Source organism: Mchenga conophoros, linkage group LG7, assembly GCF_057382185.1.
Source record: "Mchenga conophoros isolate Kocher_MC1m ecotype Shallow Benthic linkage group LG7, M_conophoros_male_GT1.1, whole genome shotgun sequence".
Taxonomy (NCBI): domain Eukaryota; kingdom Metazoa; phylum Chordata; class Actinopteri; order Cichliformes; family Cichlidae; genus Mchenga; species Mchenga conophoros.
The window spans coordinates 35,263,645-35,290,349 of record NC_140532.1 but is presented as its reverse complement, the minus strand read 5'-3'; the positions used below and the strand labels follow the sequence as shown (position 1 = coordinate 35,290,349).

General features: G+C 39.5%; 1 protein-coding gene across 4 annotated transcripts in view; it reads right to left on the bottom strand.

Annotated features, from left to right (window-relative positions):
* Positions 1-309: 309 nt before the first annotated feature.
* whrna (whirlin a) overlaps positions 310-26,705 on the bottom strand; it is a 199,389-nt gene continuing 172,993 nt past the window's right edge. For 2 of the 4 annotated variants that reach the window (XM_085279034.1, XM_085279035.1), the window contains exons 7-12: positions 23,918-24,139; positions 15,840-15,914; positions 13,057-13,642; positions 11,377-11,546; positions 6,199-6,321; positions 310-1,016 (exon numbers count right to left, since the gene is read on the bottom strand). In XM_085279034.1, coding sequence (XP_085135160.1) covers positions 834-1,016; positions 6,199-6,321; positions 11,377-11,546; positions 13,057-13,642; positions 15,840-15,914; positions 23,918-24,139 — 1,359 coding nt within the window. In that variant the 3' untranslated portion in view covers positions 310-833. Of the gene's footprint in view, positions 1,017-6,198; positions 10,410-11,376; positions 11,547-13,056; positions 13,643-15,839; positions 15,915-23,917; positions 24,140-26,705 lie in introns of all 4 variants that reach the window. The other 2 variants (XR_014893003.1, XM_085279036.1) reach the window with 2 other exon arrangements.

The window sequence follows — 26,705 nt, the reverse complement described above, 5'->3', positions numbered from 1 at the left end:
TGCATATCGTACTGTGGATGGATAATATTTTCCAATTTGGCCGTCCTAATGTGAAGGCAGAGTTTTAAACACAGATATAAAGAGAGGTGTGTAAGTGCAAAGTCAGGGTTCATGTCGGAGTAAACAAATATCGGTATTTTATTTCTATTTTTGTCAGTATGACAAGAACACCCCCCCCCATTTCCTCTTTGTGAAAGGATGGTATTTTGCTGATGGTCACCGTTATTCTGGTAAAACTTGTGGATTCATGTATTGTCCTCAAATCATCACCATATTTCAGATATATTTAGATATATAGATGATGCGACAGAGGTTACAGGTTCTTTTTTAATTCTATAGGAGTACTTTTATGTGTACATTATATATGCATCTGTATCTACATTTGTCCATTTTTACATATACAAATCCAAACTTGTAAAGCCAAGCAATCAGTTTATCTTAGATGTGCAGTTGTCTCAGTTAAAAGCAGAAAGTAAGTAAAATAAAGTTAGCATGAGACATGGGAGTGTTATGAGAAGTTCCAGAAATCCACACGGTTTAACACAAAAGGTACAGGTTTTCCACTGCAGCGCATAATGTCTCACAGTGGGGAGGTAACAAGTTGAGGAGAATCCTGGACAAAGTCCACGGTGAAAGTAATGCCTTGTAAATTCAAGAGTGGGTTTTCCGAGAAAGGAGAAGGGCTCAGATCAGTTGGTGGTTTGTTTAGGTTTATCCAAGAGTTGTGCCATATAAATCAATAGAATACTTGAATATTTCTGCATCATCACCCCTTTGAAGTCCTCTTCTCTTGGTGCTACCTTCGTCATCGTACTCCCTCCTCTTCCACTCAGCTATAGTGCCACATTGAACTCAGTCACCAAGAAGTCTACGTAGTCTCTGTCTTTGGTCTTGAAGGCCTCGGCGATGAGGCGCGCTGCGTCCCTGTGCTCGCGGCCCCTCAGGGAAACCCCGTTTACCTCCAGTATAATCTGTCCCACCTTCAGCTGGCCGCAGTTATGAGCTGAACCACCCCTCTGAGAGAGACAGAGAAAGAGAGGGGAATTTTAGGGAGATCTTATTTAAAACCCGCCATGATTACATCCAAAATAAATCGGCCTCTTGTGGGAAACACTTGTACTAATATATTTGTTCTTAAAAGAGTCAAGGAGAACAGAAATTCCTCTAAGGTAATAATGGTAAAATAAAATTCAGGAATAAATTTGTTAAATTTTTGTCTCTGAATTTTCTGGACCTGAAGCTGCACTGTGAATACTCTTTTTCCTCCTGGATAATATTTCTGTGAATGATATTTGCCAGCAAATGCAGAATAGGCAGCCTTGGACAAGCCTTGCAGTCTGAAAGTGTTATTTATATGAATTTTAACTTCTAAAAAAAAGAATGACAGAGACATAATCTTGAAATTGGGCTTTAAATCTCCATAATGACTAATAATAAGTCAAGTCAAATTATACATGAGGTTATATATGTAAAATATTTAATAAATATGAATAGAAAAGACATTATTTTAGATAATTAAGCCACACAAAAGCTTCAGATTCAAGTCTATTCCAAAAAGCAACATTTATTTGCTTTTTATATGGTCAGAGTTTATGAAAGTGATTTAAACTGGCTTTACTCTTCAGCCAGCCAGAATATATTTGTTTCTAACCTGCCAAACAGGGTTACTTTACCACTTACTTTACCAGGTTTAAAAAGCTTCCTAGAGTTGATGATAATTACTGCCGTTCACTTACACCAAAGTCATTTAAATTGTTTCGGTACCAAATAAAATGTAAATAAGGCAGCATAAATATGAGAAAAAGTATTTAATCAGCATAAACACACCCAATCATATAAAATACAGGCATTAAGATGTTTTTCTATCAAAAAAAGTTGAAAATATTATAAAAATATTAATACAAATGTATAAAACACTCTGCATGCACAAGACATGACATGATTTCATGGTCTTTGTTTTATGATCTATTGTCTCTACAAACTGTCCCTGTTACTGTTTAATGCATGTTTTGTCAAAAAAATATCAGCTTCCAGTGTCATGCAGTCAGCTATTAGGTGCACTGAAGAATCTCAGTCTAGTAATAAAGTAATAGTAGCTTGGTTTTAACAATAGGTAAGTTGGGAATATGAGAGGATAAAGGGCATAATTATAATATTCAGTTTATAAATTTATACCTTCATTTTCTTTTATTTATAACCAAATCCAACTTCACAGATTAATATAATTGTTAGTATGTATCCACATTATTATGAAATTATTTCACCACTATACTAAATAGCTTTGCTTCATCGCATTCCTGGCTATTATTTTCTGTTTTTGACACATTTCTACTCTTTTACATATTTGATAGCCAGAATATCAGAACGACCTGTCTAATATTGTGTAGCTTCATCTTGTGCCAGCTAACACACCTCAGCTTGCTGACAAATGGACTCAGGATATGTGGTATCTATCACTGGGATACTGTCAATGGATTGTTTGGGACCACTGATGAAACTTGTTCATTTTGCAGGTGTTTGATTAAAATAGGAGTTCAGATGTCAGATAAATGCCTTGGACTTTCTGAGGAGCTTCTACATTATGAATTGTTGGAGAGGCTGGTGCAGTCAGGGAGTGCTGTTATTCACTTTATCTGAGTTTAGGTAAAGACTGTTCTGCTGTACATGATTACCTTTTTGTCACCAGCTTATTACCTCACTATAACAAAATGATTGCAGAGCATCAAAATCCAAAAATAATTCTTTAAAGCCAAACATAACAGGATGCATTTTGAAAATAGTTTTCATCTTAAAGAAAAACAACAAAAAAAAAACACCAGTTTTATGTCTTTCTTCCTGTGACCCTGCTAGGTGACCTCATTATATGTGACTATGAGAGCTAAAAACATCAATATTTCTTTCCAGACAAGGGCTGCATCATCATGTTGGTTATTTAAGCTACAACAATTACTCAGTGTTAGGGGAGCACTTGGTCATCATAATGTGAAGATGGCTGTGATAAAGAGCTGTCGCTTCAATGAGCGGTGATGGGGACTGATAACAAGTGGAAAGGCCAGCCAGCAGCAGTGTTTTTGTCGTCACTTCATCCTCTGTATTTGTGATTGAAGTGACCTAAGATGACAGCCCCGGTGCCCAGAGAGATACGAAACACATAAGCCAGAGGTTTGCCGTATTATGACTCCACAGTGTTTACTTTCAATACTGCAGAGAGTGTCCATTGTACAGGGTACCTGCTCTGATGTGATGCCTGCATTTTTCCCCTGGGTGAGGTGGATGCCAAGTGGAAAGCTAAAAACATTTTTTTTATTTTATTTCCAGAGCAAGTTTATCATTCTGATGCTTGGTCCTGACTGTGAGAAGTACTGAGGTTGTGTGCCTTGCTCAAGGGCCTAATAACATCGAGTTAGCATTCCCCGGGTGACAGAGCAAACTTTTCACAGCCTTCTTTTCCACCTTGAAACCTGAGCATGTGGAAGTCTCCTTTCGCTTTGTTACAAGTGACCTTAAGGCTGCCTTATTATTAATGTCTGTAAATAACTGTGAAGCTATATAGCATTATTGTTCAGGGATGTAGCAAGGGTATCATAAAGCTTGTGGTTTTGTCTTAAAGGTAATAACCCAAGTGAACCACTGTGCTGAAAATGTGCTAATTAGTTTCAGAAATAACTTCGACTTGATTTTAAAAATTGATTTGCATGAATAATTTAACTTATCTTTAGCCGAGTTAAACTTCTCTCATGAAATGAGCTCTAACCTTGTGTCCAATGGCTCCACTGGGGCTCCCCATGCAAGAAAAAGCACCTACTTCCTTTGCTATTAGCCACTGCAATGAGGCACTTTTTCATGTTTATTACTCTCTTGGAGAAGTGTCTGAGGTTAAAAAGAAATAGTTTGGGGTCAAACCTTTTGAGTGGTTGCATCTTTTAAGTTGAACTTCCTTGCTCTCTGTGCTTATGAAACCTTCGATATCACAGACCATCCGGGGCTGAAGGCCTGCTGGCTTGCATATCAGAGTGGCGGCTGAATGGAAGTACAAAACCGCTGCAGTGCTGGCCGTCTTGAAAAGTGATAAGACACCACTTGCTCATTTCTTTCGAAAGCTTAGTTTAATATTTGAGCTAAGCAAAAATGCATAAAAAATAAGACTTGTACTGTTTATCTCTTTAATACGAGAGCTCTCCTGATAAGCTGAGCTTCAGGAGCCTACGATGGACCAACACAACACCCGATGATGCATGATGCAGAAAAATCCATTCAAGCAAAACAAGTGCTATCTGAGATTTTCCTGTTTATTAAGGACCTGGTGTCTTTTTTTCTCTCACTGAATGAATGCACATGAAACTTCTATTGAGGATTGTACAATAACCAAAGAGATGAATGTGAAACAAAACTTTGTTCTTCTTTGAGGAAAACACAAAAAAGGAACATAAGACATAAGAAAAGTGAGAGCAAGACATTTGAAGGGTAGAGAATACTTGTCTGGGAGATTTGTAGCACTAGCACAGCTACTAGTGCTTCAAATCCCTTTGCAACCCTCCTAACAATCACTTTTGAAACACCCACACAAATACCCAAATACAGGATCTACCCACCAAACCTCCAGTTTATCATCTGTACAAATCCTCCTCATCCTTCTTCTCCTTATTAACACTGCTCTCACTTTTTTGTGTCCTTTACTCACACTTGCTGTCCTTTCTTCCAGCCTGCTTTTGATTTTGAATGTGCTGATTTCCAATCCTTTTATCCCTTCCTTTGCAATCAGCCACCTTTTTTTTTATTTCAATCACCACCTCTGTGGAGTTGGAGGCTGAGAGACAGCTTTGACTGGAGAGTAGACTGGAGTCTGTAGCTGCTCCTAGCACTGATATTAAAATTGTAACTGTCTCATTGTCTGTGTTTAGAAAATGATTAGTGTGGCATATAGTCCTGAACTAGAGCAAGATTTGTTGGCTTGTAAATTATCATGGCAGACAGATATATGCATTCACAGCCACAAGTAATACCTTTCTTTAGAGGTGACTAACCTGCCATTTCAAGCAAAGCTTTCAGAATTTTTCTGTCACTCCGCATAGCTGGGAGCTCAGAATTTTGAGTATTTTTAAATATGACAGATATGCTATAAATGAAAAAGTCTTTGTGGGAAATATAACTGCAACTCTATTTAGCCACAGCATTAAACTGAACATTAAGTATTTGAAATGAGCCTATGACTTCTACCTTTTAGATAAAAAGGTGCTGTGTAATTTGCTGTTTCTGCCCTTTGCCTTTACCCTTTAACACACACACACACACACACACACACACACACACACACACAATACCAAGTGCCTCATCCCGACAAAGTAATTACCAAAATCTCCAGGCAGCTAGGGCTTATACATGTAGGCCATTAATGTTGTAATCATCTCTGTAGAGCCCCAATGACGACAAAATTAGCAGAAATCTCAGTGTGAGTTCAGCTGCTGTGTGAATCCTTATGAAGCCTTAAAGAACACAAGATCCCAGCTGGAAGGTGTGCACGTGGCACTATTACAGAAAATCCAAAGTGTTTCAAGGATAAAGAAAACACAGCTCAACCACGCGAGGACAGTACTCATGAAAATACTGCATGTTAGCAGAGTAAGCAGAGAACTGAATTTAGCAGTGTTATTATGGTGACTGTTTATTTTAAACGCATATTAAAGATTATTCTACTCTTGGTTCAGTATATGAGGGGGTAGCCTAATATGGTCATCTCACTGAAGCTCTGGTTGTGAGTCCAGAAGTCCCACATATATATGGTTCCTCCATTCAGGTGGAAAACGTATTGGAGTGACAGCATTGTGTACATCAAATATCCATCTATCAACCCCTTAGCCGTTCCTAGGCTAGCTGAGAGACATAATCTTTCCAGTGTGTCCTTGATTTACCACGTGGCCTCCTCTCGATTGGATATGGTCAGAACACTTTGCCCTGAAGGCACCCAGGAGGCATCCTAGTCAGATAACCAAGCAACCTTTGCTGGCTCCTCAAACTATGAATTTTGTTTTACAGGCACAAAAATCATAACCAATCGGTATAAGTAGGCGAAGTCCAGTTTAAGATAAATATGCGTTATTTTGAATTGTTAAACATGGAAAGCTACTCTACTAGTGATACACTGGAAATGAGCATAAGAGGTCCAACTTTCAATGTTATTTTATGTTCTTCCTGACTTACCTGTATTGTCACAATTCGTGGCAGCGGCTGGCGAGTGTTGGCTCCACCTTCAATGGCAATACCCAGGGTGCTGGCAGTCTTTGCCACCCTCACTAGTGTAGCGGTAGGCTCCAAAAGCCCTGGCTGAAATAAGGCAGAGTGAGGAACACGAAATGAAAGGCATATTTATAAATACATTCATAACTTTATAAGATAATCTGCCTTCGATTTGTTGCAATTTGCATGGATTACACTGTACTATACTGTATGTTTGGCTATTTTAATGGAGCAACAATGAGCTTCCTAATGGTTTCCCTTGTTTATTCTGAATGAGCAATCAATTTAACACCTTCACAAGTCAGAGGACAAAATAAAACACATTTAATTTCCATTTCCATGATGTAGTCATGTTTATGCTGGGTTTTGTACAGTTTCCTTCCATTTATAGGTGTTTATTTCCTTTATAAATGAATCTGAAACATGTTTTTGGGTTTTTATGTCCAGGTTCCAAGATCAGTGTGAGTTAAAGGGATTCAGTGTAGTGGTTAACTTGTATAACATGTATAATTTAAAAAACATTAACTATTAAAAGTTCCAATGTGCTTTGGGCTTGAGTGTACTACAACAATCACTGGATTACTGAATACTTCAGACATCCTGAAAACCTGTTAACCAAGCCATTATTTCTGTTATAAGAGGACTTGGGCCTGGATCCCTGATAAACTCCCAGAGGATCCAAGGAATCAACAATAAAAGTGCTTTAAGAAAAAAAAAAAGGAGACAGAGAGGTTGAATCAGAAATAAAACAAAGGTTTAACAAGCTACACTTTCTGCCAAGAACTGAAATAAAAACTACAGCAGCTCGTTTTTTTTAGTAGTAAGGAAAGGGTTACGTTATTAACCCTTTAAGACCTACCATAGAACCAAGTCCGCCAGAGCTTATATTATATTTTTACATGCTGTAGAGCCATTTTTGGGAGCATTTCAAGTTGCTGTACACCAATACAACCATTATAGCCCAGATTGTAATATATGTATGCATTAAGTGCATAGTAATTACATAAATTGCAAAAAAGTGCAATAAACTACAAAAAAAATGAAAATTGTTTTTGTTTTTTTAACATATATTTCTAGTTAGAGAAATTTAAGAGGCTTATCCCTCAAAACTGTAAATACAAAAAAGTTGCACAAAATAGTTTCCCACCACAGGAAATTTATTTTGAGTGTCTTCATAGTTTTATTTTTGAAATTCACCAATTTTTACATACTGCAGGAAAAAACGAAAATAAGTATTATAATGCAAATTTGCAAAAAAAATAGCATATGCATCAAAATACACTATTTCCAGCAGTGCAATTTGAGTCCTAAGCATCCCAGAAACGACACAGAAAGTCATAAAGTCAAACATAACTTATAAAAACACCAGTATAGCCTTACAAGGCCCTGATGGGTTGTACTGGCTGTGGTTTAACAGCTACAGTTGCTAATATATTTATAATCATGGCTATTAGACAGTAGAACATTAGATTATTAGATTATTATACTATAAATAGACTCATGCAAAATGGCTGAGTAGGGACTTCAGAACTTGTCAGAACAACCGCCCATTTCTTAGATTTCTTCTGAACCAAAGTTGTCCCGTGATAGTTGTCAGTACATTCAAAAGGAACTGTTTATAATTTACAACTTAAAATGACACCCACACTGCTGCCACAGTGTAACTTAGTTTAACACAGTTAACCGAAGCCGTCAGTCACTGAGATGTGCGTGTCAGTGCCTTGTGATGGCTCATAAGAGGCTCAATTACTCCCTTGGTTTCCGCCCCCAAACTGTCAAAAGGTTTGAGTTGAATTTGACAATCAGAATTCAGAATTCAACTTTGAGTGTGTTCCCTGCGACAGCATGTATAGCCAAAGCTCTCAATAAGCAGAAATTCTTATGGGTGTTGTGGCTGCTTTGTTCCCTTGCCTGTTAAGCTTCACAAACATTTGTTAAATTTGTGTGTGCATACTTATATTGTTGGAGTGGCAGTAAATACCTGCATACAGGAGTGTAACCTCTCAGCTACTATAGCCTCACCGACTCATGAGTTCCCCTCAGCACACAGAAGAGGCAGAGACTAGTTCGTGCCATCACCAAACGTCTATTCAGATCTGCCAAACACACTCTGTGCAATGACACTTACCCGGTGGGTAAAGTCCACTCAACTTCACTACAATAACACAGGAACACAGACTTCTGTCCGCTGTGATTCCTTTGTCTCAAACGCCAAGTTCCAGCATCCAACTGCAGAATAAGTAAGATACTAATCAGTTACCATTTGTAACTGCATCAACTTACTGGGCAATACTCCACCTGCAGTCTCTAAACCACACTCCACTGCTACATGGAGCTACTATTTTTCTCCTGAGCTTGTTTTTAGGAGGCTTGTATAGTGCCATACATATTCCTGGCAATCAACTGGCAATTGGTCATAAAAGGAAAAGTGAGTGTTCCCCAATTAGCTGCTGGCAGTTGATGTGAAATTGGCTACAAAAGCCCAAGTCACAAAAACCTTGAGACCAGTCAGTAACTCCTTGGAAACCATCAGTCGCTAGGGAAAAATGAGTGATCCCTGACTGGTTAGTGACTGGTAGATGGATATTGCTGTTGCAAGGTGAAATTGGTTGCAAACTGGTTTGTGATGGTGGATTCAAAACCTCCTTACAATTCCTTTGGTTGCTAGCAGATCCTTATTGTTGCCTGTAATTTGCACTGAAGGTCCTGCATTGTCTGCAAACACTCACCAACTGCTTGCTAAGAAAAAGTGAAACTGTGAAGAGTGCAGTACAAACTGGAAATGAACATCAGTAAGCTTCAAAGTAAAAGTTGTGCCTTTTGAAATGTGTTGGTTTCAGCAGTAAGGCATACATTTTACTTTGGAGGTCAATGTGCTCCATTTCTGATTTGGATTATACGAGTGTTTGCAGGCATGTTGGCTTCTTTCATGCAAACGAATGTTTGCAGGCAACCAACACAATCACAAGGATGTTTCCTTTTGGATTTCACACAGCACCAGTTAGCAATCTCCAGCAACCACTTGCCAACCAGTCAGGTAGTACAGATTTGACCGAAGACCAGCTAAAACAGGTGGCCAAAGGGTTGCTTACAGGCCTGTGTGACTGAGGACTAAGAGATATGCTTATATAATCATCCATACTCATTTTAGCCTTGCGTAAGTGAGGGCTACATCACCTCCAGAGTAAAATATCTAGCCCTTTAAATGCTTGACATTCTATCTCTCACTTTGTTCCTTTTGTCCGTCTCATATTTTGGATCCAACACGTCTTTTCCCAAAACCTTTATCAAAACCTGTTTGTTTTACTCTTGGATTAAGAAAACCAGTCTATGAGTGACCTTTCTGACATAAAGGAGTGTGTAGTAGGGATGTGGTTTGGAAGAGATGGATGTGGGACATCCATTAATCAACTCTCTCTTTTATGCAGTAGCATGCTGGAACTTGGAGACAATGACAATCTAGAGCTTCTTAGTGAAAACCTTAAGCAAAACAATTCCCTACACCACTGACATACTTCAATAGCCCAGAGAATATTATTGCTTGGTGCCAATGAAAGGAAGTTGTGAATGCTATTACCCAGGACAACATCAGATACTCATCTATCTTAGAACATGAACGGAAGACCCACAAAAACATGTTTCAGCATTTTAAAACTGGCAAGAGAGAAATATCCAGTTACGTGATCAGTGGTTTACTCTATTTTCTTGAATGAATTCAAGCCATACTTATATACTTACTCAGGTAACTGCCCCACAGTTCTGCTTTCTGCTGTCTTTTGTTTGACATAAAGATGAGAAGACTTAAAAATGCCTTCCTTAAGTTTATTAAGGGCAAGATTTTATGAGCACATAACTCCACTCTTTTCTGCAACCACTTGCCTGACACTCAGGAACAAGCAGAAGAAAACATTTTTGCTTCTTGGTAGTAAAAAGGCAGCTTTTTTTATGTTACACAATCTCTTTGGATGCTGAATTTATCAGCTCTCTCTCCATAAACAATCAGACTACTCCCATCCTTGCTTGTTATTCCTTCCATCAATCATTAAGAACCAGAGAGGGATTTGTGAATTTCATTAGGCTACAGCGCAGTCAGTGATTAAACAAATGATGGAGCATGTGACTCGATGAATGACATGGGTAAGAAATAAACGAATGAGTGAGACAAAGGAAACAATCTGCATGAGCAAACAGAGGGAGGAGAGAAAAGATCAAGGTTAGGATTAAGAACAGACTCTCGAGGAGGATTAGCAATTAAGTGCATACACACACACACACACACACACACACACACACACACACACACACACACTTGTACTTCTCTGCTTGTGAGGACCCACTCTGTCCTTGGACGGACATTCATTTCTTAACACATAAATCCTTAACTACAAGCCGAATACAGTTCTGACCCATTTCCCCTGAACCTGAGCCCTTTGATGAAGTGAGGATCCAAGAAAATCTGTCCACTTTTCATATTTATTTTCAAAAGAATGTCTCTACTTTCCCTCAAGGTTACCAAAAATGCCCTTGAGTTTAAAATACCAAAGATATAGCTTTCAAAACTGCTTCTAAAAAAGACCCATAGTTTAAAAAAAGGTATTTTTCAGATTTCCAAAACAGCTGTTGTTCAAGAACATCCCCACCTTGGAGAAATGTTATTTAATATTGAAATGTGACCTTAAAAGTCCAAAAATGCCCTTTAATTTCTAAATGTGGCCATTTAATAATAAAGCCTTTTTCCTATTTTGTAGGATAGAGGTGCTTGAAGAATGAAATTGTCCCATGGAGTTGTATCACACATTAGCTGTTGTTTAATCAGGACAATGTATGAATAGTGGAGGTACTAGTCTGGTGGATTTGCCTCTAGCTCCTCGGCATAATGAGTAGTTGCTCTTGCATGATTTACCTTGACCAAACGGCACAGAGTAATTCCACTAGTGAGAATGTGCCTTTGATAATGTCTGAGGTGCAAGTGTGAAAACGACTCGCGAATGTCATTCTTAAACCATAATCTGGTCCTCACAAAGAGAGAAATACAAGAGTACTCATGGCTAAATTATACATGTCTAATTTCCTGAAGTTTGAGCGTTAATTCAATCTTCCATGCATGTTTAGCTTTGAGCTGCACTGAAGAACCCCCCTCACCGGTTTGGAGGGGTTGTCCCCCCCGCCTCCCTCCTGGGTGTCTCGGGGGAGGTGTGTGCGTGAGGAATGGGAGCTACTTTCTTTCCTGACGTGTCCTGACTCAGCTATGTCCACCCCGCTGTCCTCACTGAGGGTTTGGCCACTGTCTGACAGCTGAGACAGGGTGCCACCTGAGGGGAAGCAGGCACACATTAAGTCAGGGAATCTAAACATAGCATGCATTTTTTTGACCTCTAAACCATTAAAATTCAAAGTGTGTATATAGCTCACTGAAGTAGAACATGGTATCAAATAAAGGGAAGTTTTTTTAGGTAAAGATGTTATTAAGCAAAAAAACTATTTTTTGATGTCTTTTGGAAAATCATCTTATTTGATGCCAAATTAAAAGCTTGTTTAGATTAGTGATGTTTGCATACAGTATGAGTAATTTCCAATCTTCTGGGTATTTGCTCAATTAAGCTCATTAAGCCCAAGCAAACACATATTTAGAAAGATTATACACCGAACATTTTTCACCCTCCTTTATATCTGACACTGCATATTTAATAATAATTAGCAAATCTGAGAATTTGAACAGTATCAGTAAATGTGTTCAAACTTCAGCACGTTTAATTCTGTCAATTCTGTATCCAAAGCACAGTTTCATAACCTGCTGACCAGGATCCCACTGACCGAAAGGATTACAATTGCAGCAAACTGCCCATGTGAATGATGCATCAGTCGTTTAATTCATAGATGTTAGATTAGATCACACAGGGTTAGAAAATCCCAAGACATTAAATATTGTCCCTAAATGCAAAGCACAATCTTTTAATTTGAGTTTGTCTGTAGTGCTTAAATTATCAGCTCCAAGTATTGGAACCGATTAATTCGTGCAAATAATTTTTCATTTTATTTTGGAATATTTTATAGATAAATACCCAGTCACTTAAATTGAATTGTTAACAGATTAATTTTAAAACAAATCTGTAACCATATGTATCAAATTCTTTTAAAAACAAACAAACTTCATCCTCGATTTATTTCATTGTTTGGCTCATAGACTGTATATAAAAGACGGCTCTACCTTTCAGGTCTGAAAACTGAGAGGCTTTAAACCTGCATTCTCCCTAATGGTCAGCAGGGGGTAACTGCTTTGGATGCGTTTCCCTGTGACCTGAGTAAACACTTTTTCAATGAAGGTATAGTCTCAAATGCCAGTTTAAATTCAGACTAAAGACGAAATGTTTATTTTAGTAAATTACGGTCTTCAACCACAAAGCTAAATATGACTGGGTAAAACAAATGATATCAAACCCCTCAGCTAGAAAAAAATTCTTCCTCATATTAAAAGGCAAAGTAAAAACTTTTGAAAAGCTTTGAGGATCATTTTTAGATTTGCATCTAACATAAGGTCAGTTTAGAATTTGTTTTTTTACTCTTCATACTCTTCACATGTACCTTTGTTTTATTTTCTTTTTGTTTTTAATGGTATCAAAAAGGCTAAGATTAAGGTAAAAAAAAAAGAAGCGTGCATTGGTTTCTCATTCGGATCTATCTCTCAAAAACACCATAATGGAGACAGTGAAACACTTGACTTTAAAATAGGACCAAACGTAAAGGTCACTTGGGCTGTTACCCATCTTTTCTATACAGCGCACGATTTTCAACATATCAGATCTGTAGCTCTGTATTTCATACCTCGAGCTTGGGGAAGTGGCCGCACCTCATTGACATCAGGTTCTGCGTTGGGCCTGTGAACCTCCACTGTAACAAACTGCTGTTTAGACCCAGGAGAGGAGGTGGGGGAGGATTTGGTCTTGGACGCTGGCTTAAGGGACAGAGAAGGGGGCGGAGGAGGGGCAGGGAGTGGAGGAGGAGGCGGAGGTGAAGGGGACGGGGCAGCGGGTTTAGTGCCTCTGCTGGGCGACTGCACCCTGGGGAAAGGGCCAATGTTGTGCTGAGTGACTGTGGACAACTGAGCGGATGTTGTTTTCTGTTTCTTGGCCAATGCAGAGGGCTCTCTCTTTCTGATAGCTGCGTATTCTTGAGACGGGTCCCTCTGGCGTTCTCGTTTGTGGTGTAAAGAGGGTGAGGCAGGAGCGTGTCCTGGCTCGTTGCCGTGGTTCTTAGAGGCTGTGGCTGTAAAGTACAAGCCTGAGTGTGAGGATTCGGAAGAGGGGCACTTGTTGAGCGGATCTCTTCTACTTGGGCCCCTCTGCACCCCTGGTGGGGGCGGAGGCTTGAAGGAGGGAGGGGACTCGGCTGTGGCGGACTGAACATCATCCTGAAGTGAGAGGATATATTCATCATCATTGATTAGGGGTGTAACAAAATATTGTAGCATAATGTGCTGTGATTAAAAATGTAACCATGTGATTGATGGAGCTGAAACTCGCAAATCAGATCAGTTCTGCGTCTGGAAAGGTTCAACTTTTGTCTGTAGTCATTAAACACCAGAGGATGCAGCGACACTGTCAAATGGGTCGTGCGCCAATATTTTGAAATTAGTTTTTTAGACAATTTGACAGAAGAATTTTTATATGATCTGTTTATGTGTAAGTCTATAATATGCAGGGTCGGTCAGTGTACCTATATTTAGATTTATGGTGATATTATATGTAATTTTGTTTTTCTTTGTCAGGAGTTTGAGACTGCTGAAATGGACTTTCTTTTTCTGCTTATTGAAAAAAATTCACTACACACCCGAATGATTGGAAGGTCCCTTTAAGAAAAACAAACCAAAAACCTTTGTTGAACCAACTATGCATAACTCCTGCACAGTGTCTTGCAGACTGCCGAAATATTTATTGGATTATCATATTTTGGGCTTTTTTCAGTGTTGTTAAAATGTAATTTTCCCTCTCCCCCCTGGAGGAAATTGGTAAAGCTTTTGGTAAATTAGATTAAATTTTCAATCCATATTTATTCTGATAAGTTGCTTGGGAAACTCACAAACTGTGAGAACAAAGTTATAATAGCAGTTAAACAAGATGTATCCAAAATTATTATCCTTCCTTATATTTTTTTTTCACCTTAAAAACACGGCCAGACGATGAGGTTAGCATATGTAGAAATAAACCCAGTGGCACAAGGCTGCATGCTTTAGTCCTAAAAGCTCAGTTTCCAATTACTTTTTCCCCCCAACATAGTTTTTTAATGGCTTTAATGTATACAGTTTCAGTGAAACTAATGAGCATTTTCAATTTTGCTAAACTGTTATAATTCTCATCACTTTTGCAACCTGCTTTTATGATTTGAAAGCAGTTAACGACAACCACACATTGATTTCTAAGCACCTATAATTTTACTCATGTATCCTTCATTCTGATATGTTAGTAACACTCAGTGCATACATCAAAGTACAAATTTTAGTGTGAAAAAAAAAGAAAAATATATTTTTTTGTAGTTTTAAAGATTGTTTTTGAATGCTCTCCTTTGATTCTTGGGCAATGCTGAGAGTTCTCTCGCCAGGGACAGGAACGGGTGCTCACAAGTACTGTGTCCTGTTTGCAGAAACCAGGTGAGGGGCAACCAATCAGAGAAAGGTGCATTTAAACCAAGAGTAAACTTAAAGGGGCAGGATCTACACACTGTACTTCAGACAGTAGATTTTTGTTTAACTGCTTCTAGTGGAGTCCATCACTGAACAGAACATAATAGGTCCCCTTTAAGATGAGTTCATATTGTTTTCTTGTCATTCACGCCATTTTTTTTCACTCACTCCCTTGCATTCACATATTAGACACACAATCAACAACTCCCACCAGCTTCACCACCAATTCTTGTTGAATTGAAGTCATTTAACTTGGTGGTTTGATGCTGCTGGGATCCTGGGTTTACAGGCAAGAGTGCTCAAACAAAAACTCAACAGTGGAATGAACAACACTGTGTGACACGAGTGCTGTGCCAGCATGTGGAGCGAGACATAAAATGAGTGTAAAAAAATGGTTTAAAAAAACAAAAGGTATGATTTGAGCAGCAGGTAGCCTTGGGTGATAGCAGGCTGAAAGCTTTCTCCTTAACCTCACTCTTTTATCCTTCTGCAGACAATAAACAAACGAGCCCCCTGATATGTCTATAACTTTGGAAACTGGGGTTGCCATGGTATCTTTTTTAACACAATAGCGCAACAACATGGCTAGCTCAGGTAGGGAGCGAATTGGACAAATGGCACAAAGTGCTGAGTCTAATCTCTTCTTTCTACACTACAACAAAAAAGGACAGAGTGTGCACAGGCTCTTACTTTTACAAAGCTCTACCTCTGTTTCTTTTTGTTTTCGTGAAGTGCAAACACTTATCATCAGTATAAAATTCAAACCCTGCAGGTCACCATGTCTAAAGCATCTCTATCCAGCCTCCACACACAAACACACATCTTTTTCTACCTGTTTTTCTCCCACACCTACTCACTGCTCCCTTGTGCAGTATCCATCTTTATCAGGCTAAAGCAGGGGCTATGCCTGCCTGTCTGCCAAGCTCACCAGAGAGATGTCGGTCAGCAGCATGTTCAGGCTCTCTGGGGGATCCTCCTCATTACTCTCCACAACGCTGTCATTCTGGGAAAAGCAGGACAGAAGCAGAGGAAGAGGATCGGAAGATGGAAAGGTGAAAGAGAAAGAATGGGATGGTGAAAACGGAGACCAAAGACAGAAACAAGGGGTGTTTGAGTTTGATTCAAGTGAAAGTGAGAAAGCTTCTGAACAGATGTTAAACACAGATGTCTATTTATCCCAAAACAAAGCCGAACTGGGTTTGGCGAATGTTCCTCATCTCCTAGAAAAGGGAAAGACGTCATTTCTGTTCGCATTTTCTTGCCAGTCTCAGAGGATGGCAAGCAAATAGGACACGCACATACACAACCACACTCACTGCATAATGTCTTCTTTCATAAGCAAAACACACATGCTGCGAAATCGATAAAGAACCATCAGCTCAGTTCAAAGCAGGATTTGCAGGCTCAGTCCCACTGGCGTGGTAGAGAGGAGGTAATTTGCAGAAGATCTGTGAGCGATTCCAGAGCAGAGGAACTGAGTTTAGAGAATTGCTGCCCTTCATTTAACTCTGACACTAAACCAAAACAAAAGCCCCATCAATTTGGCTTAATTACCCCTCCTTGCCGCATGTGGAGCACTTACGGCCAATTTATTTATCATAAGAGTCAATCGACTTTCTACGCGGAGAGATGCAATTTTACACTGTAAGCAGTCAGAGCCTGCTGCATCCGTATGTACAGTTTGTATGATTATGCTTAGCCACAGTTACAATGCACAGCAGAAACATTACAGTAGGTACAAATGCAGGAAATACTGGGATGTTTGTCGCCTGGGAAGACTGCTGATTCTCCAGTTTTAAAACCTAAGCAGTTATGCAAGTTATACCATTCGTGCTGGTGTAATGTCTGCAACCCACTGCTTTATATGTTGATATTCCTGATCATCTCTTCCCTCTTGACAAACTGCGAGCCAATATTGGTACTACATGCAATCTCAGTCTTAAAATCTTGCATTTTCATTACATTACACTGAAAGGCTACACACCTGATCAATAGGGATGTAATGGTCAATGTCATAATACTGTGATAGCAAAAGTATCAATGGTGTTGAGAAATGTGACACTATAAAACAATATGTTTAACAGGCAAAAGACTAGTAGTCTGAATTCAGCCTAAGTGAAGTAAGGCAAAAGAAAGTGAGATCTACAGAAACCTAATGAATCCTTCCATCATCCTGCTGCACTCCTGCAGAACAGTGAAAATGGCAGATGCTGGTGTTTTGAGGGCACGGATGTAGGAGAGAGATGGTTATGGAACTGTCTGCAGCCGACATCGCAGATGCTCATGACATCAAGACTGTGTATCAGCTTTTATAAAGTCTCTCATGCACACATGATATAATGGAGCATTGCACAGTGCGATGAGGACTCAAAGACCAACACGTAAGTAATGTTGTACTGAAAGACTTTGCAGAGTGATACCAAGGAGTTTGTAAGAGACAAACCTGGTCCTGTTTTAATTGTTCATTGTCCAGGTGTACAGCCAGTAGGTCGTTTTACTTTTACTGGAGGTTGTTGTTTCAAATTGACTTGACTTCTTTGTTTCTTATGCTTGCCATCTTTCATAACATGAATGATATTATATGGAAGGTGGTACTAGCTAGCCAAATCTCTTAAAGGAATGTAAAGACACAGCACCTTGTCCAGTGGTGTGTCTGAAACCTGCTATCTAGCAACATCACACACTAATTTTGTTTTGTCATGATCACAGGTGTATACAGGTCAGTAGTAGGAAATACTTTTAGTGCCTGGTGTAGCTCACTGTCCTCATAAGTGTCAACCTGATGGAACAGAGAGAAAAACAGGAAAAGCCATGCTGGACTTCTTCTTGTCTAGCCTCATCATAAGGCCTCACTCACACTAGAGTGGAAAAAAGAGAAGAACCTCAGTGTTGCCAGGAAAACCCTGTGGTTGGTGAGTGATTGCACTGAATGTTTTAGCTGTCTCAGACTGATTACATGTACAGTTGTGGCCAAAAGTTTTGACAATTACATAAATATTGGAAATTGGAAAAGTTGCTGCTTAAGTTTGTATAATAGCAATTTGCATATACTCCAGAATGTTATGACGAGTGATCAGATGAATTGCATAATCCTTCTTTGCCATGAAAATTAACTTAATCCCATTGCTGTCATCAAAGGACCTGCTGAGATCATTTCAGTAATCGTCTTGTTAACTCAGATGAGAATTTTGACGAGCACAAGGCTGGAGATCATTATGTCAGGCTGATTGGGTTAGAATAGCACACCTGACATGTTAAAAGGAGGGTGATGCTTGAAATCATTGTTCTTCCACTGTTAACCATGGTGACCTGCAAAGAAACGCGTGCAGCCATTATTGCGTTGCATAAAAATGGCTTTACAGGCAAGGATATCGTGGCTACTAAGATTGCACCTAAATCAACAATTTATAGGATCATCAAGAACTTCAAGGAAAGAGGTTCAATTTTTGTTAAGAAGGCTTCAGGGCGTCTAAAAAATTCCAGCAAGCGCCAGGATCGTCTCCTAAAGAGGATTCAGCTGCGGGATCGGAGTGCCACAAGTGCAGAGCTTGCTCGGCAATGGCAGCAGGCAGGTGTGATCGAAGACTGTTGGAAGATGGCCTGGTGTCAAGAAGGGCAGCAAAGAAGCCACTTCTCTCCAAAAAAACCATCAGGGACAGATTGATCCTCTGCAGAAAGTATGGTGAATGGACTGCTGAGGACTGGGGCAAAGTCATATTCTCCGATGAAGCCTCTTTCCGATTGTTTGGGGCATCTGGAAAAAGGCTTGTCTGGAGAAGAAAAGGTGAGCGTGACCATCAGTCGTGTGTCATGCCAACAGTAAAGCATCCTGAGACCGTTCACGTGTGGGGTTGCTTCTCATCCAAGGGAGTGGGCTCACTCACAATTTTGCCCAAAAACACAGCCATGAATAAAGAATGGTACCAAAACACCCTCCAACAGCAACTTCTTCCAACAATCCAACAACAGTTTGGTGAAGAACAATGCATTTTCCCGCACGATGGAGCACCGCGCCATAAGGCAAAAGTGATAACTAAGTGGCTCGGGGAACAAAACGTTGATATTTTGGGTCCATGGCCTGGAAACTCCCCAGACTTAATCCCATTGAGAACTTGTGGTCAATCCTCGAGAGGTGGGTGGACAAACAAAAACCCACTAATGCTGACAAACTCCAAGAAGTGATTATGGCAGAATGGGTTGCTATCAGTCAGTATTTGGCCCAGAAGCTGATTGAGAGCATGCCCAGTCGAATTGCAGAGGTCCTGAAAAAGAAGGGCCAACACTGCAAATACTGACTCTTTGCATAAATGTTATGTAATTGTCGATAAAAGCCTTTGAAACGTATGAAGTGCTTGTTATTATATTTCACTACATCACAGAAACAACTGAGACAAAGATCTAACAGCAGTTTAGCAGCAAACTTTGTGAAAACTAATATTTGTGTCATTCTCAAAACTTTTGGCCACGACTGTAGTTGCGGTGACCAGCTGGTTGAGGTTGAGGGTGCTGACACACTAAGAGTATATTCATTAACACACAGATGGCTTGGGATCAGATGGTAAATAAAGTTTTGTTTTCTTCTACACTTCAGCTGTTACACGCAAATCCCAAGTTCGTCTGGAGAAAGAGTTTGTGACAAAACAGCTCTATCTAAACCAAATAATAATCCCTGCGCTTCACCTGTGTCTCAGTTCTCAGGTCCACTCACAGACCCCATCAACTTCTAACAGAAGAGTTTCATAAACATACCAATTCTTCTTCAGCCTCCCCTCGTTCATTTGAACTGCCACACTGTTTTCACAGAGAGAAACCTGCACTTATACTATATTGCTTTCTGATTATGTGTCCTTATTTTTGAGCCCCCTAATTGCACTGCTCTCGGTAGAATGTTGGTCATTAATGAAATAAACTAACTCTTTCCTTTTGTTTATAAATTTATAATTTATAAATCTAACCCATGGATTCAGCCCAGTCTTTGGCTGAGAGAGTCCACCTGATGTGTGGATTCTGTGCAGCCCCATTAGAGATTTATCACAGATAATCAAAGTATTGTGGAATACAGATTGCATGTAAGTGCCAACTTAACCTTGTTCAATCGAAAACTGAAAGACTGGAGTGTTTTCTTCTGACTTCCCAAACTGAAGAAATGACTTGAAAAGCAGCTTCCAGATGAACAGAATCAGCTTTCTGGCCGTGGTCTCCAACCATTGTTTTCCTTAGTGTGACTGTAGCCTACGGCAGCATGTTTTTTTTTCTATTAGGAATTTACAACATCCTGTATAATGTGTAACAATGATCAACTGTGCACAGCACCTATTTTCATTCCCAGCCAGATGATGCCCCTACATTGTTCAGCTCTTACCATAATCAAGCTTTTATTGTGTAGCCTAAATCTAGCATGATGTTCTATCTTCAAAAGGAAACATAATACAGTCTGGTCCTGTCCATCCACAAATCCATTTTTTTGCAACTTATTCAGGTCCAAGTTGGTGGAGCAAGACTCTAAGCAGACATACCAGGACCCCATCTCTCCCCAGCCAGCTTCCTAAGCTCTAATGTGTGAATAGGAGGCAGGATGTCCTGCTTGTATCCACAAACCAATGGTAATATTTTAATGTTTAAAATGTAAATAATGTTTAGTTAGAGTGTTCAGACTAGGTCCACGAGGTTCACGTGAGGGTAAGGGTGGGGGTTTGGCAGTTAGTTGTAGGGTAGAAGTTAAGAAGTCAATGAGTATCCACACTATTATAAAAACATGTGAGCATCAGAGGGTGTGCATTTGTATTCACTTGGGTATACCATGCTTTGACTCTAGTTCAGAAATCTACTGTTTTTATTCTCCCAAACCCACCCAGTCACCCATGGGCCCAAAACAGCACCACAAGACACACACATAGATGCAAGGTAAGAATGCAGACCACCACGCACACACCCAGTATCTGTCACACATGTAAATGTTGCTTCTCAGAGGGGAAAGTATAAAGGCAGGCAAAACCCATCCTGGGCATCTGAATGAGAAGGACTGTTTGGTGAATAAATCTGCAGACAGTCGACAGCTTATCTCCGCTGTCAGCTTAGAAACTGTGTGTATGTGTGTGCAGGTTTGCGTGTTCGTGCGTGCAACCACTTATCTTTATCCAGCCAAAGACCAAGATGCTGACACACTCACTACATGCTTACATATTTGTGTTTGAGTTGCTGGCATCTGTAGTGGGATCTACTGTAAATTGAACTGTGCAAAAAGCTTCCTGGTAAACTAGAGCTGTGATTAAAATTATGCAGACAGGCTCATTGTCCCTTATCACAAGTACATTGTGATCAATAACAAGGATAAAATCAAGGAATCTGGTATATTCCATTGCAGGGTGTCTCAGAATGGCTAAATCCAAAGTTTTAGTCTTTGCCCGAGAAAAGCAGCCTTTAACTACTTGGCAGGAACAGCAATTTCCCATGTGGAGCGGCTGCAGTATACTATAGAAAATATTAGGCTCATTAGGTTAGTGTCATATAATAAATGCAATGTAATGACCATTGTCATTGTTGCCTTTTGGTAATAACACTGCAGAGAAAAATGAGGGGATGTAATATTTGCTGAAAATTCTTAATAGAATTCCTTCAGAGGAAATAGACCTGGTGATAGTTTGTTGAACTTTTGTCTTAGTGACAGGAATCTCATTGAGACTGAAGCTGAGGGCAAAACAGCAACCGCCATTGGGTGGAAAACGAAGCCAGTGAGGACATGACAAAAACTATAGGAACTGACTCACATTTAAAGCCTCAAGTGGCAATTAGAGGAACTAAAAACTGTTAAAAAGAGTTATAAATATTCTGATTGTGAAGTTTATGGTTAATGCTAAGCACCATTACAGTCAAGCTCACTTTGAGTGACAAGTACGTGCATACGCAGGAAGATGTAGATTGGTGTAGCCACTGTGGGGTCACCCACCTGCACTTTAGTTTTGTGAGTTAGTGTTTCTGACTTTCTGAAACCAAAACTGAACATAATTAGACAAGCATGTGATATTATAAACAGTATAAAAGTTGAATGGAGCCTCTGATTCTGAAAAGTAAAGTCAGCTATGACTGGCAAGTCATTAGCCAATAAACTCCAAAACAGGATTCTGAAACCAGTAGGTGACATCATGGCAGCTACGGCCATAATTTATACTGTCTGTGATTTTATTAATGCTACAAAGTTTGGCTGTCAGGCAATTCTTTGAAAAATACTTCAAAGGCACCGAAACCCACAAAAACAGTCAAGATGTCCAGTGAGACCTAGCAGCCAGCAATCAGGTACAGCGACCTGTGTGGGGACATGTGTGACACAGTCACTGTTTCATCCCCAGTGACTTCGCTCATTGGCGAAGTACATGTGATCAACACTAACATATACATTCAGAATCTTAACAACTGCCACATTTTACAAAATGAAATTTATGAACTTTAAACTGGTGGTTGGTCTTGTGATTGTAGTTATGGCAACCAACTGGTCCCCCAAAGGCTGAGTATGCAACACCATCAGCCTCTGGGAAACTATTACTACTACTACTACTTTTCATTGCAAGGCAGTTGCTGCGGTTGCCCAGTGGGAGTCAACCAACCTTCAAAAACATGGTCTGACTAAGTGCAATCGCTCGAGTTACCAAGTACCTATATCGTTTTGCAGTTAAATCAGGATCCTGCAGCAACTATGTCACTACTGGTGGAGCAATTTTTGAATTTATCTTTCAAATCAATGAGACTCTGAAATTAGGTAGTTACCGGTAATGTGAATTTCTGTGTGTGGCAACAGATTTGATGACTTATTGCCATATAGTCATAGATTGCTCTAACTGTAACTGTCAAGATGTTCCTATTCAATTGCAGACTGATAGCAGAGTGACTCCAACTTATTGATATTTTATCTCCATCTTACTAAATGTGCTTTGAACACAGCAACCAGAAGCTTGCTGATAGCTACCAATAAGTTTGGTCATGTTGTGGTGTGAAACATTTGTTTTGCCTATTGTGACTGTAGCATTAGCCAGCTTTAGTTGATAACTTATCACCTGTAACAGTTTACATATGGGACCTTGTGGCTCAATAATGCCAAGAAGTTGATGGCGAAATTGGGACATATCAGCTTAAAAATGTCAGTCGTGGATATCATTTTATATAATATCCAGAGCAGTTGGTGCTTACACCCTTTTGACATTTCTTGTTCAAATTAAGGAAAGAAAGAAAAAGGCAAGAAGGAAGAAAAGCACTGCAAACCATTTAAAAACACCACAAACCAAGGTGAGAGCTGGAACGCATGCATGTCTGTCTGCCTACGGAGGAACTTAACTCGAGTGTGTATTCTGTATGTGTGGGTCTGTGATGGAAAGCATTCATCATTTTCAGCAGTAATTCCTACCTCCATAATATCTATCAGCCACAGCAGCCTCTCCTACAGAGGGAGAGAGGGAGGGAAGGTTTTTAGGGGTGAGATGGAAGTGAGGGGGTTATCAAGGTGGAAGAAAAACGCAGCCTATCAAATATCAGCAAAAAGACTTTGTAATCTCAGAAGGTAGGCAGCGAAACATATCACTGTTCAGCCAACAAAGTCCACACCAGAAGAGTATCTATTCTGCAGTAGAAACTGTAATAATCCATGGAGACATATCACACTACCATCTCTGTCTTTCACACTAAGCCAAGAGAGACAGAGGAGTGAGCAGACGGCCAAACAGGAAAGGAAGCAATTGCAATACAAACAGTCAGACAGCAAGGTGAACTAGGAAAAAAGGAAATACTCCAATCCATCCATCATATTATATGCAGCAGACTAGACTGCTGCTTTGCCCTCAAAGTGTCAGAAATAAATAGTAATAGCAGCAGGTTCAAAATTACTGTAAGTATTTTTTAAGGAAATAAATTAATTTAAATGTTTTAATGTTGTTTTCTATTGTAAACGTTCATCTTAGTTAAGAGTACCCACTAATTAAGTAGAATCACATAATCATTCCACTAGTAAGCACTACTTACCCGTGCAGAGCTGAGGGTGGTGTTGGTCATGAAGCTGGCTGAAGATGATGTCAGAGTGTCTGGATATGACACCATGGACAGGGAGTCTGGCTGCAGGGCTGAGGCGCCAGCTGCCCCCTGTCGAGCTTTAAGGGCCTGAATTTCCCGTCGAAGGACCAGCCCATCAAAACGCTCCAGGTCCTGTGGCGCAACCAGGCCTCGTACTTCAGACAGCAAGGAGAACTGAGGGGAGGAAAGTACAGAGAAGGAGAAACAAGGAGACAGAGTGATTTGACAGACTCTGTTGGGGGACTGATCTTTAATTAGGAGTAAATCCTTTTTTTTTTCTAATGGTAATGCTATCATCTGGAAAATGTTAGAACAACAGTGTCACTGTTCACAGTGAAGTTAGTTTTACATCACCACGGACGAACAAGAGGTCAACTGAGAAAGAAGCCCCTGCTCCACGATCAAAGCCAAGTCCCTTTTTGGAAAAAAACTTGTAGTCAGATAAGACAAAGGTTGAGGTTTTTGGCCACAGTGATAAGAAGTATGCTTAGGGAAGAAAAGGTGAGGCTTTTAAACCTATACTGTTAAACATGCTGTTGGATGCAACTTGCTGAGGAACAATTAACCAAATATTACTGGGGGTGTTTACAAGTTGAAGTAAGTGAACTTATTTATATTGGGCTCTTTAAGATACAAATCATAAGTTACGGTACTTAAAACCAACCAACAAACCAACCAACCACAAAACAAACACCCCCCCCCCCCCCCCCCCCAAAAAAAAAAAAAACCCCAACAAAATCCCCTTACCAAAATAACAAAACCACCAGGATTTCAGAGATAAAAATAAAGATAAAAAACCAAAAGAAAAAATAATATCCAAATCCAGAACAAGTCCGCTGATCTTACAGATTGTAGATTGGAGTGTTTTGAAAGAGTGGAGGCCATGACACTTTAGTCCAGATTTAGGGGTGGATATAGAGCCCACATTAGATGACTTGAGGGTCCCGCTTGAGAGTCATATATGGGTGCAAAAGTTTGCTGATGTGATTCACCATTCAAAGACTTAAAGGTGAACTCCAGAAGCTTGAAAGAATTCTGAATAATGGGAGCAAGTACAGTGAGACTGGCACAGGTGTGAGGTGAGAGTGCTTCGAGGATCTGGTAAGGAGCTTTGCAGCTGCGTTTGATCCAGGGAGGCTTTACTGAACAGGTGAAGACTGAGTTACAATAGTTCTGGTGAGAGAAAATGAAAGCATGGATAGAATGAGCATGAACCTGTAGGTTTTGATGTACTGATATTTCTCATCCACTTCCCCAGTAAATACCACTCTCAGGGAGTAGTGAGTGAACCCAGTCCTCACAATAACTGTAGTATTTAAAAATGAAACACTGACTTTGTGCTCACAGCATCATGCAAAAGTCTTTTATTTATAATTTATGAGAAAATAGGTCCACCAATTTATTTAAATACGCAAAAATATGGAAAACAGAGTTCATACAAATCTAATAAGGCTGAAAGTCAATATTTTATATGACCAACCAATCTCTTAGGCAAGCTTTCTTGTAAATTCTTTTAGTAGTTTTCAGGAATAGTTCTCCAGGCGTCTCGTCAGCAGACACTCACTGTTGCACCTCTCTCCTGACCTCTTATGTACTTATTGATGACAATTTGAGCCAAATATTTCAAATTTGGATCCATTATTCCTGCTGCTGCTAATTTTTAGTCCAGTTTTTTTTGTAATTTGACACATCTCACATTTTCCTCCTGTTTCCTTCCTTAAGAATGGCTTCTTGATGAGGTCACTCTCAAATTATTAGATTTTTGTGACAGGCTGATATTAAAAATTCAAAGATATATTTAAAATTTAAAATTGGTTCTTTGGTAATTGTCTGTTATTTGAAGACAAAACACTGATTAATCTCTTCACTTAGGTGCATTTTTCATCTGTGAACAGTGTGTAAGTGGCTTAACTAAAAACAAACAAACAAAAATACCCCACAAATAAAAGGCTCAGGTAAAAAGATGGGACTGACAATGAGTGAAAAAGCAGTTTACACTGAAAGACCACTTTAAAAATTACAAGGAAAATTTTGATTTCTTGAAAGCAAAATATAAAAAGCAAGGGACAGCTCAAGACTTTTTGCACAGAACTGTACAATACATATAAATTATACATGATAATATTGTAAGTCATGCCACAGTGGTTCTTTTTCTGTGGTTATAGTTATACAGTTACACGGAAAAGGGACAGAACACACAATAAACAAACCCAACGAGTTTTCCTGATATTTTGCTCCTAGACAGTAACAAGTATGTTTTCCTTGATAACACACTCGCTGTATAACTGTGTAGTAAAAATCTGATATTGTAACTAGCCCTAGACTGAACTATTTGAATAATACATTATTTTGATGTAGAGAACCAAAATAAAATTAAACCGTGTATCATCATAACTCTACAGATGCAACCATATACCAGCAGACCATATTTTCTTTCTACTTTAGCTGATCTAGCAGCAACTCTCCTGTCATTAACCTGTAATTGTGTTTACGTTTTTGGTGATGCAATGAATATAAAATAATTAAATTTGCAGCTGAGCAGACTGGTAATGACTGCCGGTCAACAGAGTATTTGTGAGCAAATTGCATTCCCATTTTACTGTCTGAACTGGCAAATATGTAAATGAGAACAACTGTGTTGTGAATATGACTTTGTTAAGGTGCAGTAAGTCATTGCAGAGAGCAGAGAAAGGCCAAACACAATCAGACAGGTGGTCTCCTTCCCTTATTTCCTCCCTTT